General features: G+C 45.0%; 1 protein-coding gene across 4 annotated transcripts in view; it reads right to left on the bottom strand.

The window, feature by feature from the left end:
• Positions 1 to 1,390: 1,390 nt before the first annotated feature.
• LOC121582618 (microtubule-associated serine/threonine-protein kinase 3-like) overlaps positions 1,391 to 18,551 on the bottom strand; it is a 167,542-nt gene continuing 150,381 nt past the window's right edge. For all 4 annotated transcript variants that reach the window (XM_045225097.1, XM_045225100.1, XM_045225099.1 and 1 more), the window contains 11 exons: positions 18,192 to 18,293; positions 17,083 to 17,205; positions 16,862 to 16,977; positions 12,743 to 12,864; positions 12,310 to 12,518; positions 11,880 to 12,080; positions 10,916 to 11,142; positions 9,120 to 9,242; positions 8,425 to 8,561; positions 7,589 to 7,773; positions 1,391 to 7,434 (listed from right to left, as the gene is read on the bottom strand). In XM_045225097.1, coding sequence (XP_045081032.1) covers positions 3,536 to 7,434; positions 7,589 to 7,773; positions 8,425 to 8,561; positions 9,120 to 9,242; positions 10,916 to 11,142; positions 11,880 to 12,080; positions 12,310 to 12,518; positions 12,743 to 12,864; positions 16,862 to 16,977; positions 17,083 to 17,205; positions 18,192 to 18,293 — 5,444 coding nt within the window. In that variant the 3' untranslated portion in view covers positions 1,391 to 3,535. The remainder of the gene's footprint in view (positions 7,435 to 7,588; positions 7,774 to 8,424; positions 8,562 to 9,119; positions 9,243 to 10,915; positions 11,143 to 11,879; positions 12,081 to 12,309; positions 12,519 to 12,742; positions 12,865 to 16,861; positions 16,978 to 17,082; positions 17,206 to 18,191; positions 18,294 to 18,551) is intronic.

The raw sequence follows: 18,551 nt of genomic DNA, 5'->3' as shown, positions 1-18,551 counted from the left end.
GTCAATGACAATTTTAAGAATTGCATTTGTCATCATTAAAAAACGAAGGAAGCAATACAGAGGATACGAACAGCTTTGAAGGGTAACACGTTATTTGGATATAGTCCCCTGCAGATGGTAACAGTTCAGCTAACTTTCCAATAACCCTAGCCCAACACTAAACTTAACCCCAAAGAAAGCGGTTGCAAACAGTTGCAGATTATAGTTTTAGCATTTATAGACGATCTTAAGGGGACAACCCAAGTAAGTGGGACAGAACGAAGTTTAGTTCACTGACTAACACAATCAGGGTAGTTCTATCACATGCCTAACAGCTGAACTTTCCAAGGTTAAATACAAGGCCAGGCATATGCCTTTTTAGTGTAGCTCTTCATAATCGCTACATCACAATAAGAAATCATGCATATTCAGATTTGTCATTATCATTTCATTAAATCAATAAAAAGAAACTGTTTTATCATGCTTTTTATTCTCAGTGTTATGCAACTTTAGAAGTATAAATATCTGTTTTAATATACAACATCTATGACATCCATAGAGCTTTCCTTGGGCGAAATACCAAAACTCAAACATTTTTATTGCACAGATCCTAAATGACAAACAATAGTAAGCAAGTTCATCTAATACTAGTTTCACACAGAGGAAAAAAGGAAACAAAAAACAAGCAGGACCATGTGGGACCCGACGGATGTTGAAACAGAGACAGTCTAACAGTACAACTGGGTGGCTGGGTAGGTGAGGAAATCACAAACACTATCACAAACATATTTCCTGTGATGTAGTACACAGATTTGGCAAATCAATTACACAATATACATCCATGAAGTATTTGTAAACAAACATTGAATGTGCTTTTTTTAAAGGATTTAAATGTCAATCGTCAGAAACAAAAGGCATGGAGACAAATATACGCTCCGTCATTCAAAGGAAGTGTTTTTCGATTCATTTCTGTCTATATCCAGAGCCTGTTTGATAGCGGACAAGATAGCCCCATAAGACATTTTCATCTCAATCATTCTTCTCCTACTCTCCCCAAACTACTACAACTAGCAGGGGAAAGGTGTTTAATATTAAAGGTGTATTTTTTTCTCCCCAAATGTTTGACAATACATTTACAATAACTAATGAGAATAGTAAAACTTCAGATTCTGATAACATTTTAGTCATTTAGCAGACGCTCTTATTCAGAGCGACTTACAGTTAAGTGAGTGCATACATGTTTTTTTTTGTTTTTTTTCCATACTGGTCCCCCGTGGGAAACGAACCCACAACCCTGGCGTTGCAAACGCCATGCTCTACCAACTGAGCTACACGGGACTATGATAACACATTATTTAAAAAAATCTCTACAATCAACCTGATTTGTATTTGTCCACAGTGTGCCTTCTTGGGTACAGTATGCCATTTATGTAAATATATTGTGTCCAGTTTACATAATGTTTTTTTGTTTGCCTCTCTAAGATACAGTAGATTGTTTATTGTTATGACATAGCCTACATTATAGAGTAAATATTGTATCACATAATTAGAAATCTACTTTGTGTTTGATATTTAGGGTATGCAGTCAAAAGGCCTGGCAGCTAACCTACAGGACATCCCTAGGTCAGTGTAAAAGAAGTCAACTTTTTTCTGATACACAAAGCTAGAATCATCTAAACAACAACTGTCTAGAATAATGACATTTATGTATATGAACTAAGATTAGTATATTGGTGCATTTTGTTCTTACAAAATCTGTCCTTTCAAGCCTATTGTTAGCTAGACATTTAACTGGGCACAGTTCTCATCCGGACGATCTGGTACATAAATGTAGGCTACTGCATCACGTACGGAAAAAGAAAAGTCTGGAGTTGAATGAAAATGAGAAAAACAATACAAGGCTAGAACACGACTTCAGAACTGTAACTGAAATCTAATCTCTTGCAAACCAGACATTCTCAATAAATTTGCTTGACATTTACTTGAATTTAAGCCCTTTTTAATTTACCATACCCGAAAATACATTTCACATTGTATGAATGTCTGTCCGTACAAATATAAACAGAATAGGAAAACACCCAATCGATGCAGACGACTCCTTAAAAACAGACTTCGAGAAATCTCTTCCATAGTGTGGCAAACGTACTCAGAATTGTTGGTTTATTCCAACTCCTTGGAGCTTGCATTCTACACATCGTCATAATAACATAAATATTTTCTCCTGGGCTCAGTGAAGTATCTCAATTTTACACGGTCATTACAATTCTTCATACATCTTTACAACAAAATCACGATTGAATGCATTCTTGGGAACCACTTGCCCCTCTCACAGTTATCTTTTGTTTAAATCTTCAACACTACATTTTTGAGGAAAAGCACAACTGCCCATTGTATGCTTTATTTCTCCTCAAGTAAAATTCTGAACATATCAGAATGTGTTAAAACGACTGTTAGAGAGAGGATGTATTTTGGATAGGTATAGATAGACATTACATTAGCTTATTCTAGACCACAGAATTATCAAGCAGGACATGATTCTGAAATGACATATCATTGCGTATACAAACATGACATTGGAAAATATATACATACAAAACAAACACTTATATTTACTTAAGCCCATGTATCCCAATTTTTTGTTAGTTTTGTCATAATTATTTACACAATTGCATAAAAATCAAAGGTTTAGAAATGTAGAGATGTGAAAGGAATGTGAATTACACCATAACCTGCTAAGAACAGCAAGTTTTTTAAAATTCCCCCTTAACCCTAAGGCCCCTTCCACTAAATATGATTCCAGAACCGTAAGATGATTCCATATTAAATAGTTCTAGGTGAGAAGCACAGGACATAGTGCATTCCTTCTGTGCACCGCTACCCAAAACAAAAAAACACACTTCACCTCTAGGTAATAATAAAAAAATAAAAAAAAGTGACATAAGATAAAGTATCTAAACAAACTTTTGGTGAATGATCTGCATCACTGTCACACCTCTTAAATGGTTAACCGGATGATGTGCCATGACTACCGTGTTTTCACCTAACACAGCTCTTTGAGTGGGAGTGAAATGGAAATACTTCCGTCTACACGCATTGAAAGTCTGCTACCTTCAATTTCAGGTGCTCTTAACCCAGAACTCTAAACCCAGAGTGCAATTCAAAACCTTGGAAAAGGCTACTCCATACTGCCCACTACATTTTGATTTCACATTGCACTCTGCTGTCAATTAAAAAATAAAAGCTCCAAACAATCATAGGATACAAATTTGACACCTTTTTTTTCACACAGCAGAGAACCATAAATGAGCAGCAAATCATTGTCTACATTCAGTCCAAGAACATTAGACATTTACAGTATTGCCCAAGCATACGCTTACACCACTATACACACACACACACACTCAGGACAACACACCTCTCTCACGCCATATAAACACTGAAGTAACAGCTTCCCCGGTTCTCAAAAAAATAAGGTATGATGACACTATGAACAACAACAAAAATGTCTACCTTGTCTTATCTCAGACATACCGCAAATGTAAGGGTGGCTGCTGTCTTATTTTTTAAATTCCGCATCTCCTTTGTTAGCGGGGCTGCGTGGCGACTCCTTGGTTTGCTTGTGTTCGGCCGAGTCTTTGTCTGAACCTGAACCCTCTTTCACCGCGGTAGCCACTCTTGAAGTCTCTATCTTGGTGTTTTTCTGTGTAGATGCTACCTCTTGAGCAGATTCCCTTTTCTTCTTGTCAGCCTGTTCTTTTCGGCTACAGGCTACCTGTTTATCAGAGTTCGTGACCCTGGATTCAGCTGTGCTGTGTTTGGCCTGGGGGGTCCTGTTGCTGGTGGAGGTGGAGGTGGGTGTTGGCCCTGTGGTATCCATCCCACCCAGGCTCCTATGAGAGTCTGACCTAAGGCCCTCTGACCTGGGAGCCTCTACCCTCGGCCTCCCCTGATCCTCCCTGGAGGTCTGGACCACAGCCTCCTGTCCGGTGCTGCCGCTGGCCCTGCCTGAGAGAGCTCCACCGTTGGGTGGGTGTGCTTCTCTTCTCACTGCTGGGGCCAGCAGGACTGGTACAGGGGCAGACTGGGAGGGAGCGCTGGCCCGGGTCGGAGGCTCTTGCTGTGCCTGCTGTCGGGGTGCAGCAAAGACCGGCGCTGGCTCTTTCATGACTGGGGTTGCAGTTGGGGCAAGGGTTTTGTGAGGGGGGGATTTCTGTTTTGAGTCTATGATTTGTTTAACAACAGTTGAAGTAGTGATTTCCTTTTGTTTTGAGTTCATTGAGGTTGAGGTTTTGTGAGGGGGTGATTTTTGTTTTGAGTCCAGGTTATCTTTGATGACTTGGGCTGGGGTTGGGGCAAAGGTGTGGGGTTCTGGTTCTTTCTGTTTTGGGTCAGAGTTGTGTCTGACAACTGGGGTTGGGACAGGAGTTAGGGACAAAGATTTGTTATGTTTGGAGTCTGAACTTTCTTTGACGATGTGGCTTTGGAACAAGGTTTTGAGTAGGGGTTCATTCTGCTTTGAGTCTGGGATTTCTTTGACCATTGATACTGTAGTTTTCTGAGATGACTCTTGCTGTTTTGAATCCAGGCTTACTTTGACGACTGGGGCAGGAGTTTTCACTTCATACCTCTCCCTCTCTTCCTCAGATCTTGGCTTAGTTTTGGGATTGAAGGTTGTTTGTTTTGTTGAAGCAGGACTTGGTGGTGACTGTTTCACTATCCGCACAGGACTCGTCTCTTTGATATTTACATCAGCAGTTTGCTTTTTAGAGACTGGGATTTCTGCCTCATGAGCCCCTTTGACCCAAGTCTTTTCAGCAGGTCGGTTTGTTAAATATGGCTTCTCTCGCTCTCCAGTCTTTGCAATGCTACCCTTTGTCTTTGGTGAAGTGGGACCTTCTCGAATTTGCTTTGCTACAATACTAATAGCTACCCGACTGCCAATAGGACAAGCATCTTTACTTTGATCACACCTCTGTGTTGCTTCAGTTTTAGCAGTTGCAGTGTCCACAATTCCTTTAGATAAGCCACATTTTACATACACTTTAGGACTTGTCTCTCTGACTTCGGCCATTTTATCTCTTGCTGCATTTGCAGCTTTGAGCTCCTCAACAGCAGACACACTGGCAGGTTCACTGGCCTTGTTTGGTACTGGCCTGTTGCTTTGAACCTTGTCCAAGTTTTGGGTTTTCGCTGTGGAGTGCTGTCTTATAGACATTTGACCACTTGTTCGGTTCATATCTCCAAGACTAGAGATTGGAGCAGGGATGGATGTTTGTGTTGTGGTCACTGTCGAGGGACTGCTGTATACCATCTGCTGCTTTGACAGATATGAAGTCGGCTCTAAATTATATTGTACAACTGTAGTGATGCTACTTGTATTCTCAGCTGGTCTTTGTTTCTCATTGCTCTGCAGGTAACCAGGCCCTGACTGACAATCTGAACTTTGCTTCACTGGTACAGCTGCATGAGGGGCAATTTCTTGAACCTCCACATTTGAGGCAGGGAAGGATGCTGCAGTATTTTTGGGACTCTCCGTCTTTGCAATGACAACCGTATCGGATGTCTTGGAGATATCGGTGTTGTTTTGCTGTGTGGGGGCTGGGGTCTCTTGTGGTGGCTCCACCTCCTCCTCCTGGTCTTCGTTGCTGACCTCCCGTATGGAGGGCGTCTTCCCACAGTGGGAGAAGTGGGCGCTGTGGCGCAATGCCCTATGATCGTGAGTTATCATACTGGACCTGCTTTCTTGTTTCCCACCAAAGTCTGAGACCTCCGCATTGGAGGGAGCCATTGGGGGTTCATGGTGACTAGGTCTGTCGTGTGGCTTCTCACCACTGCTACTGCATTTAAGCCCAGTGTTGGAAATACTGGCTTCCTCTTTGGCCGGAACTGGACTGCTAAGGGCCACAACAGCTCCAGGGCTTAGTATACTGGTGGGGGGGCTCTTCTGCTTGTCAGAGGGTTTTAGCAGGGGAATCAACACCTGCCGCTCAACTGGGCTTTGCAGCCACATTGGCGTCCCTATCGAGCCAATATCACTGTCAGACATCTTAGAGAGGCAGGTGTCTGTTTTAGACACCCTTGGCCCGGAGAGCAGGCCAATGTCTAGGGTGCCCTCTAGGGGTTTGAGGGAGGAGACCAGACGCCCCTCCAGCTTGTACTCTGAGGAGGTCTTCCTGAGGGAGCCTTCACTGGAGGAGATGAGCTGGAGTTTCTCCACGGCGCTTCCCTCTCCTCTCCCAGGGAATATCTTGGGGTTCAGGCCCTCAGGGCTGGAGTGGACGCTACACATGGTACCCTTGACGTGGTCTAGAGCCAGGGCCGAGTCCAGCTGCAGACTCTTGGAACGGGTGGAGCCAAAATGGAGGCTCTCATGAATGACGGGAGAGAGTCGACACATGCAGTCTTCCCGCTCCTCGAACGACTGCCTCTTCCGGGCAAACTCCATGTTGGGGGCCTTGAAGTCCAGCCTTTCTGGCTTACCACCCTCCTTGCTCTGCCTGGACAGCTGCCACTCAGTCTTCTGGGGGCTCCAGTCAGGGTGGATGGAGCACAGAGGCGAGTCAGAGCTATTGCCCACTAGTTGTTCAGGGCTGCCCTCACAGGCCCGAGTGTTCAGCTTCTTATACAGGACATCTTTTACCGTGGTGCTGGCAGCTTTGCCTTCCAGTGAGACTGTCTCTGAGCATTGGCTTCTGCCCTGGCTTCTTCCTCCTTCAGCACCAGACATATCAGACTCCTGTAGTGCGTCCTGCTTCTGCAGGGACACTCGCCTCTCTGACCAGTCCTGTCTTTTCATCACCACCTTGGCTTTCAGTTTCTCCTTGTCCAGCTCCTCCATAGACTCCTGGCGGCCCACCTTGCGGCCAACTGGCCTCTTGAGGCAGCCCTGCTCAGCCGGCCGGACCCGGGTGATGGCCGGAGGCTCGCAGGGCTTCTCCTCCACACTCTGCAGGGTGTGGTGGTCCCTGTCCCCAGGCCTCAACTCTTCTCCCTGGGCCTCTTCCTGGGTCACCTCCAGGTTGTGCTTCCTGGAACACATGTGCTTCTTGTCGCCCGTGTAGGAGGGCGACAGCTTCTCCTCCGACTGCACCCGCTTGAGGAGCGGCGAGCGGGGAGGCTCCGCGCTCTTGGGCCGTGCCATGTGGCGGACAATGGTGGGGGGCGAGTGCATCTTGACCGGGAAGGCTTGGGTGGTCTTGGAGATCCCCATGGACCCATGGCTGAGTAAAGGAGAGGGTGAGCGCTGCGGGGAGGTGGGCTGGGGGGTTGGGGATGGGGTGCGGGCCAGAGGGGAGAGGGGAATGCTGCCGACGGACTTGCGACGGCCCTGTCGGAGCCTTTGGCCAGTCAGTTTGGGGCCCAGGCCGTGGAGGGTGCTGGGACGGATATGGCCGGAGCCTGCGGGGGAGTTTGGAGCACTGGAGCTGGGGGAGCTACTCTGAGAGGAGTTGCCACCTGGAAACACAGAGGGAAGGACTTTATTCAACTAATAATCTTTTATAGTGGTAAATATTGTACATTCATCCTAATTTAACAAACATTGATTGTTTTACTGATACACACCACATGTATTTTATTGATTAATAAAATTATAGACGGTTAATCTCACCTGACTGGTTGAAGTCAGGGGTGGGCCGGAATGCTGCAGTGGGGGAGCGGGGAGACAGGCTGTGAGTAGGGGAACCTGGGAGACTCTCCCCAGAGGACAGGGAGCGGTTGAATGAGGAGAAACTGCGGCTGGTGTGGAGCAGAGGGGAGGGCTGCATGGCAAAACGCCTGAACACAGACCGTCGCCTGGAGGGAGAGAGGAGAGAAGACATGGTCAATCTTTCACTATGAGGCCCAGGCACTCACTAGATTATATTTGTGGTCTAGACTCTAGATGGTCTAATCTAAGATAATTATCCTTAAAATTGTGTTATTACTATATATGCGTTCTGGCCAAGAGCGGAAAGAAGAGAGAAGACACTGAATCAGTCCACCCCTATAGGGCCAAGCAAAAATTTTCCATAGAAAATGCCATTTTTGTAGGTAGAAAATAGATATGTGTAGTGTTGTTGTGACATCTATGATCATTGTTCTTAAAATGGAGGTATAACAATGTATATAATATTCCTGAGTAATCAATAAAACCATTCAGTCAATGAAAAAGGAAAGCCACAGTAAGATCTTCGAAATTAAAAACTTAAGACTGACGTGATGTGGGTTGACATTGTCAAGCACTGACAGACATAGGGAGTTTTAGCACTGTTGCAAGGAGCCACAGCTACACCCTGTGGTTATACTGTATATGACAAAATCTGGACATGGAACCCATGGAAGATATACAAGTTTACTAGCGACCTCTACAGAGCAGACTTACAGAGATTTAGTTAATTGGTTCATATCTAATAACAAAATGGTTTCTCGTATAGAAAATAACAAAACCAAACACAAAATTCTTGCCTTTCTTGTGTCTTCTCCTTCTTGGGCTTCTTGGTGCGTCGGACCATCTTGCTCCTGTAGCTGTTCCTCCTGGCAGGCCCTGTTTTGATGGAGGTGTTCTCAAACGCAGTGGTGGAGATAGCTACCCTACTGCCACTCTGGAAAGGAAGCAGACACAGATACATCAAATAAACCGGCCCAAAATGAATTAGCTCCATTGTGAGAGTATGAAGCTACAAACAGGATTAGAACTATAAATTAAATTACCGCTAGATAAACAGTCTATTATAAACTGGGTGGTTCGAGCCCTGAATGATGATTGGCTGACAGCCGTGGTATATCAGATCGTACACCACGGGTACGACAAAACTTTTATTTTGGTAACTAATTACGTTGGTAACTAGTTTATAATAGCAATAAGGCATCTCGGGGGTTTGTGATTTATGGCCAATATACCACGGCTAAGGGCTGTTTTTAAGCACGACACAACGCGGAGTGCCTGGACACAGCACTTAGCCGTGGTATATTGGCCATATACCACACCCCCTCTGGCCTTATTGCTTAAATATATGAGCTCCATCATGAGAGTATCAAGTTACAAACTAAAATACCTTATGCTTATACGATTACATCATAACCTTTTGTGGACGTAATGGTGGACAATTGTTACTATCAGTTATATCTGATGAAAGCTTTATATCCAATGGTTCTCTGACCTTGAGCAGCAGTTCCACCACCTCAGTATGGACCAGGCCGTGGACCGTCTCTCCATTCACATGAGTGATGAGGTCACCAGCTTTCAGCCCTGCCTTGTGGGCCGGACCCGGGTCCTCAACGCTCTGAACAACACACAGAAACACACTGTTAGCTACTGTATCTATCACCCCTCAGTAATGAGACATTATTGCAGTACAAAAACAAAACATTGTTTTCCCATGGTGCAGGTTTAATTGAATACAGCCACTAGACCTATTACTCAATATCTAATAACACAGATGAAAGTGACTACTTGTTGTACCAACAGAAGTGTACTGTTTTACCAGTGCTTCATTAGATATTAGACTGTGCTTGTTAGACTGTGAAAAGTCATATTCTCAACATCACCCAGAAGCACCTCAACCCGTTTCAGTTTGCCTATCAGCCCAGCAGAGGAGTTGATGATGCCATTCTTCCTCTCCTCAACATGGTCTATAGACGTCTAGAGGGCACAAAATCTTATGTCAGGTTCTGTATGTTGACTTTTCTTCTGCCTTCAACACAATCCAGCCTTACATTCTGGCACAGAGACTCATAAGGGACTTCTCCTTAGATGGGGGGCTGGTTTTGTGGCTTCCTGAGCCAGAGGTCACAGCGGGTCAAAGTAGGTCCCCACGTGTCAGACATACGCACCACCAACACAGGCTCTCCTCAGGGATGTGTTTTGTCCCCACTCCTGTACATCTTGTACACTAATAGTTGTACTAGTTCCCATCCTGACAGACACCTTGTTAAGTTAGCTGATGACACTGCCTTGATCAGCCTGTTGCATGATGACGTGGAACACCATGGTCTGGTCCTAAATGACTTTGTAGAGTGGTGTGACCAATCACACTTGGTCCTCAATACCAACAAGACCAAAGAGATGTGCATAGACTTCATGAAGCGTACAACACCTTCCTCTGCAACATCTATCAGAGGTCAGAACATAGAGATTGTAGAGGAATACAAATATCTGGGTGTCCTCTTGGACAAGAAAGCTTCAGTGGAGTAAAAGTACAGACCTAATCTACAAAAAAAGTCAACAGAGACTGTACTTTCTCAAAAAGCTGGGATTTTTTTTATGTTAACTGTACTAAACTGACTCTGAGTATTTTAACTTTTGTATTGTTTGTTGGTTTGGCAATGCCACTGTCAGCCAGAGAAATATGATGAGAAGGATTATCACCACAGCAAGCAAGGTACTTGGAGTCAAACAGACAGGCCTGGATGAGATCTTTAAGGTCAAGGCCCTCCAAAAAGGCTCCCAAAATAATTTTAGACCCAAGCCACCCCCTGTACCCATTGAGCACGTCTGGGACCTGTTGGATCGGAGGGTGAGGGCTAGGGCCATTCCCCCCAGAAATGTCCGGGAACTTGCAGGTGCCTTGGTGGAAGAGTGGGGTAACATCTCACAGCAAGAACTGGCAAATCTGGTGCAGTCCATGAGGACGAGATGCACTGCAGTACTTAAAGCAGCTGGTGGCCACACCAGATACTGACTGTTACTTTTGATTTTGACCCCCCCCCCTTTGTTCAGGGACACATTATTCAATTTCTGTTAGTCACATGTCTGTGGAACTTGTTCAGTTTGGTCTAAACTATGTTCATACAAGTCTTGTTATGTTCATACAAATATTTACACGTTAAGTTTGCTGAAAATAAACGCAGTTGACAGTGAGAGGACGTTTATTTTTTTGTTGAGTTTACATGACACTGCAACAAAATTTCCCCATGGGGACAAAGTCAGTCAAGTATAGTAAAGTAAAGTTCTTACCCAGACTGTGTGGTAGACTGTGTAGACATCACGATCGCATGCATACACCGGGATGGCCCGCAGCGTAAAGCCAAACTTCTTCCCCGAGCTGTGGATGATGATTGGCTGCCTAGGGTTGATGACGCCGAGGGAGGAGTCTCGGCTGGGTGAGGAGTCACGAGAGGAGGGGTCCGAGGAGAGGGAGTAAGGGGATATGGGGCTGGCCAGTGGGGACACCCCGAAGATATCTGGAGCAAGACAGACAAATATAAATCATTTTAAAATGACTAAATACGGCTGTACATTTCACAAAGTGGGCCTTTAAGATATCTGGAACAATGAGAAAGACAATTCTAATGATATCTGTATCACTAAGAGACACACATTAATGAAGGGCATTATTACTAGGGAAAATGTGGTAATTGTGATACAATCAAGGGACTAATCTGGGAATGTGCCAGATACATTGTGAGAGCAAAATAAATGTTGCCATAGACGTTTTTAAATAACACACCATCCATTTTTATCCTAATTTTAGAGTGAATTCTCCAATTCTTCAAACCAAAATACCCAGTGGAGGTTCATTTAAAGGTTAAAACACAGACACACATACAAAGACCGCTATTGTAATTTCTATTGATCGGTCTTCCTGTAGCTCTCCCCTCAGTAGCCTGGGAGCCTGGAATCACTGTGCCCCTGCTGGGAGTGAGACCTGAGGGATTTACCCTTAGGGTGCGTATCTCTCAGCTACTACCTCAGAGGCTCCTCTTCTGCGCTACTGCATTCACAGCCACTCCATAAACTGTAGCCTCTTCCCAGCAGGAGCCGTGCCAGGCCAATTTCACACAGATCTAATGGCCTCATCTCTTTCACACTCCTCTCTGTCCATTGTTCTGTGCTAGCTCTCCCTCCCCATCCTGCTCTCTAACCATCCTTAAATCGAAATGCTGGAGATCGCAGGGGTAGGGTGTATCCTCTGACTCACCTCCAGGGATCATGAGGGAGAGGGCGCTAGCTGAGATAGACTTGGGGACTTTGGCAACAACACCATGCTTCTCCCCATGTCTATCGGGCCACAGGCTGCCATGCTGGCCTCCCAGGTCCATGGGGGTCTTGGAGGAGGAGTCAGGGCTGTCTACACCCTCCCCTCTAGAGGGATGCATGTCCAGGTGCTCAGAGAAACTACCTACTTACCAAAAAAAGAACAGGTACAATGTCAGAGATGTCCCATATTTCTTTTAGTTAGTCAGGCACATTAAAAAGATTGAAACAACTCCACGTAATACCCATATCATTACTTTTCTGCTCTTGAATATCAGCTGAACCACAGTCTTCAACACCCAACATGATGCCCATTCTTTAGCATTATCCCTATATCTTCTATCAGCGCTAACCAGTGCTCCAAGCCTCCATACCAGAGAGGGTAGCCCCGCTGTGGGTGCTCCCGGGGGTGGTTGCGTCAGCATCATCCTCTCCTATGGAGAAGGCCAACTTGGTGGGGTCCCCCAGGACCAGGGACTCCTCGTCTCCGTCCTCGGCCGAGATGGCAAACTTGGGGAGCAGGCCGGGTGGGCGAGGGCCCATGCTGGGGCTCTCGGTGTCTGAGGAATGGGAGAGGGAGGGCCTGGGGGGAGAAAGGAGGAATGGATAAATATCAAGCACCATCAGCTAACTGTATTATAGATGTTGTACTGATGAATTGGGTTAATATAAGCGGGTTATGCATTGCCATCTTTGTCTTAATGTATTCTGAGACCTTGCAATAGTGGCAAACTTAAATAATAGTGTACCAAACGTGTGTGAAAACAGATAATTTGAATATTACAGAAGGGATGTTGTGGAGCGTACATTTCAGTGAACTCTGGTGTCCAGCTCAGAGAGTCTACAGTCAGAGGGCTCTCACTCTTCTTCTCCTCCGTCTCTCCCTTCTCCTCCAGCTGGCCACGGGACAGGTCCAAGCTGCTGTACACCTACACACCACACAGACAGTTCATCCTTTACATGTCGGAATTGTCCTATATGGATAGGGCTAAATTGAAATGTTTCTTACAGAAGAAAAGCATATGCATAACAATGGTAGCAATTGAAAGGGAACAGTTTGGAGATTATGGGAAAATTATTACACCAAAGTTTAGGACAAAAGTTCACCTGACAAGACTGAATCGAAACATTACACTTGATTTTATTAGCATTTTACATTTACTGTACTTTTAGCCACATTTGTTGATAATGAAATCTGAAAATGCTCTGGATACATTCAGTAACATAAGAATATTCCTGGATAATGTGGGGTATGTGCAACATAAGACAAATAAATTACAAGGGTTTGATGAGAGGACTAACTGGTGTCTCCAAGTGGCCACACCTCTCCAAAGTGTGCTAAGTAATTTTGATGCACCTTTAAGACTCAAGGAAGTCTTAAACTACACTGCTCAAAAAAATAAAGGGAACACTAAAATAACACATCCTAGATCTGAATGAATGAAATAATCTTATGAAATACTTTTTTCTTTACATAGTTGAATGTGCTGACAACAAAATCACACAAAAATGATCAATGGAAATCAAATGTATCAACCCATTGAGGTCTGGATTTGGAGTCACCCTCAAAATTAAAGTGGAAAACCACACTACAGGCTGATCCAACTTTGCTGTAATGTCCTTAAAACAAGTCAAAATGAGGATCAGTAGTGTGTGTGGCCTCCACGTGCCTGTATGACCTCCCTACAACGCCTGGGCATGCTCCTGATGAGGTGGCGGATGGTCTCCTGAGGGATCTCCTCCCAGACCTGGACTAAAGCATCCGCCGACAGTCTGTGGTGCAACGTGGCGTTGGTGGATGGAGCGAGACATGATGTCCCAGATGTGCTCAATTGGATTCAGGTCTGGGGAACGGGGGGGTCAGTACATAGCATCAATGCCTTCCTCTTGCAGGAACTGCTGACACATGAGGTCTAGCATTGTCTTGCATTAGGAGGAACCCAGGGCCAACCGCACCAGCATATGGTCTCACAAGGGGTCTGAGGATCTCATCTCGGTACCTAATGGCAGTCAGGCTACCTCTGGCGAGCACATGGAGGGCTGTGCGGCCCCCCAAAGAAATGCCACCCCACACCATGACTGACCCACCGCCAAACCGGTCATGCTGGAGGATGTTGCAGGCAGCAGATAGTTCTCCACGGCGTCTCCAGACTCTGTCACGTCTGTCACATGTGCTCAGTGTGAACCTGCTTTCATCTGTGAAGAGCACAGGGCGTCAGTGGCGAATTTGCCAATCTTGGTGTTCTCTGGCAAATGCCAAACGTCCTGCACGGTGTTGGGCTGTAAGCACAACCCCCACCTGTGGATGTCAGGCCCTCATACCACCCTCATGGAGTCTGTTTCTGACCGTTTGAGCAGACACATGCACATTTGTGGCCTGCTGGAGGTCATTTTGCAGGGCTCTGGCAGTGCTCCTCCTGCTCCTCCTTGCACAAAGGCGGAGGTAGCGGTCCTGCTGCACGGCCTCCTCCACGTCTTCTGATGTACTGGCCTGTCTCCTGGTAGCGCCTCCAAGCTCTGGACACTACGCTGACAGACACAGCAAACCTTCTTGCCACAGCTCGCATTGATGTGCCATCCTGGATGAGCTGCACTACCTGAGCCACTTGTGTGGGTTGTAGACTCCGTCTCATGCTACCACTAGAGTGAAAGCACCGCCAGCATTCAAAAGTGACCAAAACATCAGCCAGGAAGCATAGGAACTGAGAAGTGGTCTGTGGTCACCACCTGCAAAACCAGTCCTTTATTGGGGGTGTCTTGCTAATTGCCTATAATTTCCACCTGTTGTCTATTCCATTTGCACAACAGCATGTGAAATGCATTGTCAATCAGTGTTGCTTCCTAAGTGGACAGTTTGATTTCACAGAAGTGTGATTGACTTGGAGTTACATTGTGTTGTTTAAGTGTTCCCTTTATTTTTTTTAGCAGTGTATTTTCTTTCTCTTAGCTGTGTCGTTAAGGAACTAGAGCAGGAGTGTCAAACTCATTCCATAGAGGGCCTAGTGTCTGCAGCTTTTTGGTTTTTCCCTTTCAATTAAGACCTAGACAACAAGGTGAGGGGAGTTCTTTACTAATTAGTGACCATAATTCATCAAATCAAGTACAAGGGAGGAGCGAAAACATTAAGAAACTCAGCCCTCCATGGAATGAGTTTGACACTTGAACCAGAGCAAGTGCACTTGTAGTTCTTTTGTTTGGAACACAACCCTGCATCCTCGCCATCACACAATTATCCATTAGAAATCGCAATATGGGTCAGGTGGGCATAATTTGAAAGCCTGTTCTATTGCCAACATGACTAGCTAAGTTATAAAATAAGATTGTACAGTTTTAGGCTTTCACGATGCAATTCAGGGAAACGCATCATAATTTTGGTGCGCACAGAAAGGAGTCATGAGTGCATTAAGGTGCGCGTGCCGCGGCAAATTTTCTTCGCAATAGGCTCATTCTGTTCAGAAAAAACAGGATATGACGACATGTCATCTTGTAACTGTACATCAAACATAGTAATCATAAACGTTGACACTGTATATGACATGAGTTATGATATGGAAATGTAAAGTGCACATTTGGACTCAATGTATGTTTGGCTTGCTTGTATCACATCAAAGCGGTATTTATTATAATCCTCAACATCTTTCAAAATACATCAAGTCCTCTTAAATTTACAGCATTTCCTTCACTCATACAACAAAACATTTGCAAAAGTTGCCCAATTAGAGGGAGGGATGGGGGCAACTTCTTGTCGCGCGACGTGCTCAAGTTCAGAACGGTTGTCAGTCAAAACCCATACAGAGCTGTTAAGTTATGTATAGTAAGGCCAGGACGATACCAGTATTGCGATACTCGTTAGTATTGTGGCAAGGAAACAAAACACGAAGCGGATTTAACTTCTTTAGGAAAACAGCCCTAATGTTGGAAACAAACATCATTATGTTGTCATCCAGAGTCACATGTATTTATTTTCCAAAGTATAAGCACACAATACTTTCCATACAGCAGGTTTTTAAAGGACCAAAGAGTTTGAACTGCTTTGTGTGATACTGGTATAGTCACAGCCCTCTTGTATAGCATGTTACTGTACTGCCACTGCGTTCCAATATAGTTGTTTATCAGTAACCAAATCTGCCATTTTCAACCCGTATATGGGTACGAGTGTAAAGGGCTACATACCTGAACACCATGCAGGGACAGACACACAGACAGAGACCTTACAGACTGTCCTCATGGAGGACAAGATTACTACACCTAAACACCATCACTTTCATCAATATATCCCTTCAGTATTGGGACACAGAGTCTGATACCATAGAAACTAGTCAGTGGTTCCAAAATAGTGGCAGCAGCCACTGGTTAGACTACCAGGCTGTGTACAAAAAAAAGGTGGGTAACAAAAATTCAAAAAGATCTAGGTAGGTAACAAAACAAAAACTCTTCCTCTGAGACATTCTCCCGCCTTCGAAGGCACTTTGTGCATTATTTTCAGAGGCTTAGCGTACTGCAATGCAGCACAACAATGCGTGCAAGTCTCTGTGTGTGTGTTTGCATTGTGTTCTACGTTCTACCAAAATAGATCTGATTTGCAGCAGAAAATGTATGCAAAGCCGAGCTCTACATAACATGCTGCAGGGGGTTGGGGGGAAAGATGCAAAGGTTGTTTTATGGACCAAACGATAGTCTTTTCCATATGAAACAAATCAATCATGTTGGGTTTTCATTGAAAGCATTGCAGATATTTGTATGAACTACATACATTTTATGTTGAAGGTAACTACCTCATTGATCCACCACTGTTTTTCAATCATATGGAGTGATATGGAAGTGAGTGAGCAGTAATGCCTTGAGCGAATGTTTTGTAATTTAGAGAGAGAGAGAGAGTGAGAGAGACCGAGAGAGAAAGTACAAAGAGAAAGAATGACAACCCACCTTGGAGAATCTGTGAGAGCAGGAGGAGAACTGACGTAGCTCCACGTTGAAGTCTTCATCATTGGTATCCTCCTCTTCCTCCTCTGTCTCCAGGTGATGGTACCTATCTGATCGAGCTGTGGGGATAAAACAGTCACCATCTTTCCTAACTTTCACTTTCAAAGTGGCTGTATTCTATAATATAGGTTAGTGTACATTTTGAGAGCAGGAAGAAGACTCACTGTCGAAGTAGCTAGTGTCGTCCTCGGACTCCAGCTGAGGGATGAACTCAGCTTTCTGTCTCAGCAGACTGTCCCAGTCCAGAGTGTGGAAGAATTGGTGGTGCTTCACCTCATATGCACCACCTAAGGATGGATGGACATACAGTACACATTATGAACACATGCATATACATACAGACACTCACAAAGATACACAGATATCTTGCACACATAAGATAAAGGTTGACATTGTACAGTGGTGCCACTGCCCCAACACAAAAGGAAGAAGTGCAGACGCTAACATTTCTTCCTCGCTTTATCATTGGCCGGCACCCAACAGTCGTATCACCGGCCATAAATTATGCAGTGCAATTTCCTGCCGGTGACCTTTGAGGAAGAGACGGAGGGCCGCCTGCTGAATGGTTCGACCCGACCCGGGGGATTGGCTCTGATGAATGCAGTCCTGTGTAACCTGATTAGATTGAATCTGCTATGCAGGAGACAAAGTCTGCACCCTAAATGGCCCACTATTCCCTATATTGTGCACTACTTTTGACCAGAGCCCTATGGGCTATATAGAGAATAGGGTGCCATTTTAGACGTAGTCAAAAAGTGGGCGGCCCGTGGTCTCCAGTCAGGGACAATGTTTACGATCCGCAGACGCTGATGATGTGTGACCTTGTCCAGGTCGGCATTCATGAGGGGGCCCATTCATAAGGCAGCGTGGTTATGTGATAAACTGTTCCGCCTATTTGGTTGACCCCATTTATCCCCCCGTATGTTTAAATAATGCACTGTGATGAGAAGGAACATGGAGAGTTATGGCAATATACCACTGTCTGTAACTGGACTATTTTAACTGAGGGGAGAGAATGCTCCCTGGTAGGTCATAACTGGTTGTAAACTTTTGAACACCTTCAACCTCTTAACAGTAAAAAGGTTCATTTGTGCCCTGTGCTGAGTTTCAACAAACTAAAAGTAACCCACATAACTGTGCCAGAACTGTACTCTGCTGACTTAGGTATCTTCTTTATACATTGTCCGATACCAGGCCAGCCCAGTACAGCTTGGCTCAGTAGTGTGAAAATTGTATGTGTGTGTGGCATGTGTTGTGCACAACTTATGCCTACCTGTGCCCATCCTCTCCAGAGGGTTCTGTCTGAGTAGCAGGGTGATCAGTTCCTGGGAGTCAGCAGGGGGAGCGTCCTCTCCCTCCGGCCAGTTGATCTCATCTGGGAAACAACACATACTCAGTTTGTTAGCACTTATTAATATCCCAGAGACAACACATATTGAGTTAGCTAGCAGTTAGCAATATCCCAGAGACAAGACATACTGAGTTAGCTAGCAGTTAGCAATATCCCAGAGACAACACATACTGAGTTAGCTAGCAGTTAGCAATATCCCAGAGACAACACATACTGAGTTAGCTAGCAGCTAGCAATATCCCAGAGACCACACATACGGAGTTATCTAGCAGCTAGCAATAT

The sequence above is a fragment of the Coregonus clupeaformis genome, chromosome 15, assembly GCF_020615455.1.
Source record: "Coregonus clupeaformis isolate EN_2021a chromosome 15, ASM2061545v1, whole genome shotgun sequence".
In the NCBI taxonomy this organism is placed as follows: domain Eukaryota; kingdom Metazoa; phylum Chordata; class Actinopteri; order Salmoniformes; family Salmonidae; genus Coregonus; species Coregonus clupeaformis.
The sequence above is the reverse complement of the archived record's forward strand: the minus strand, read 5'-3'. Positions and strand labels throughout refer to the sequence as shown.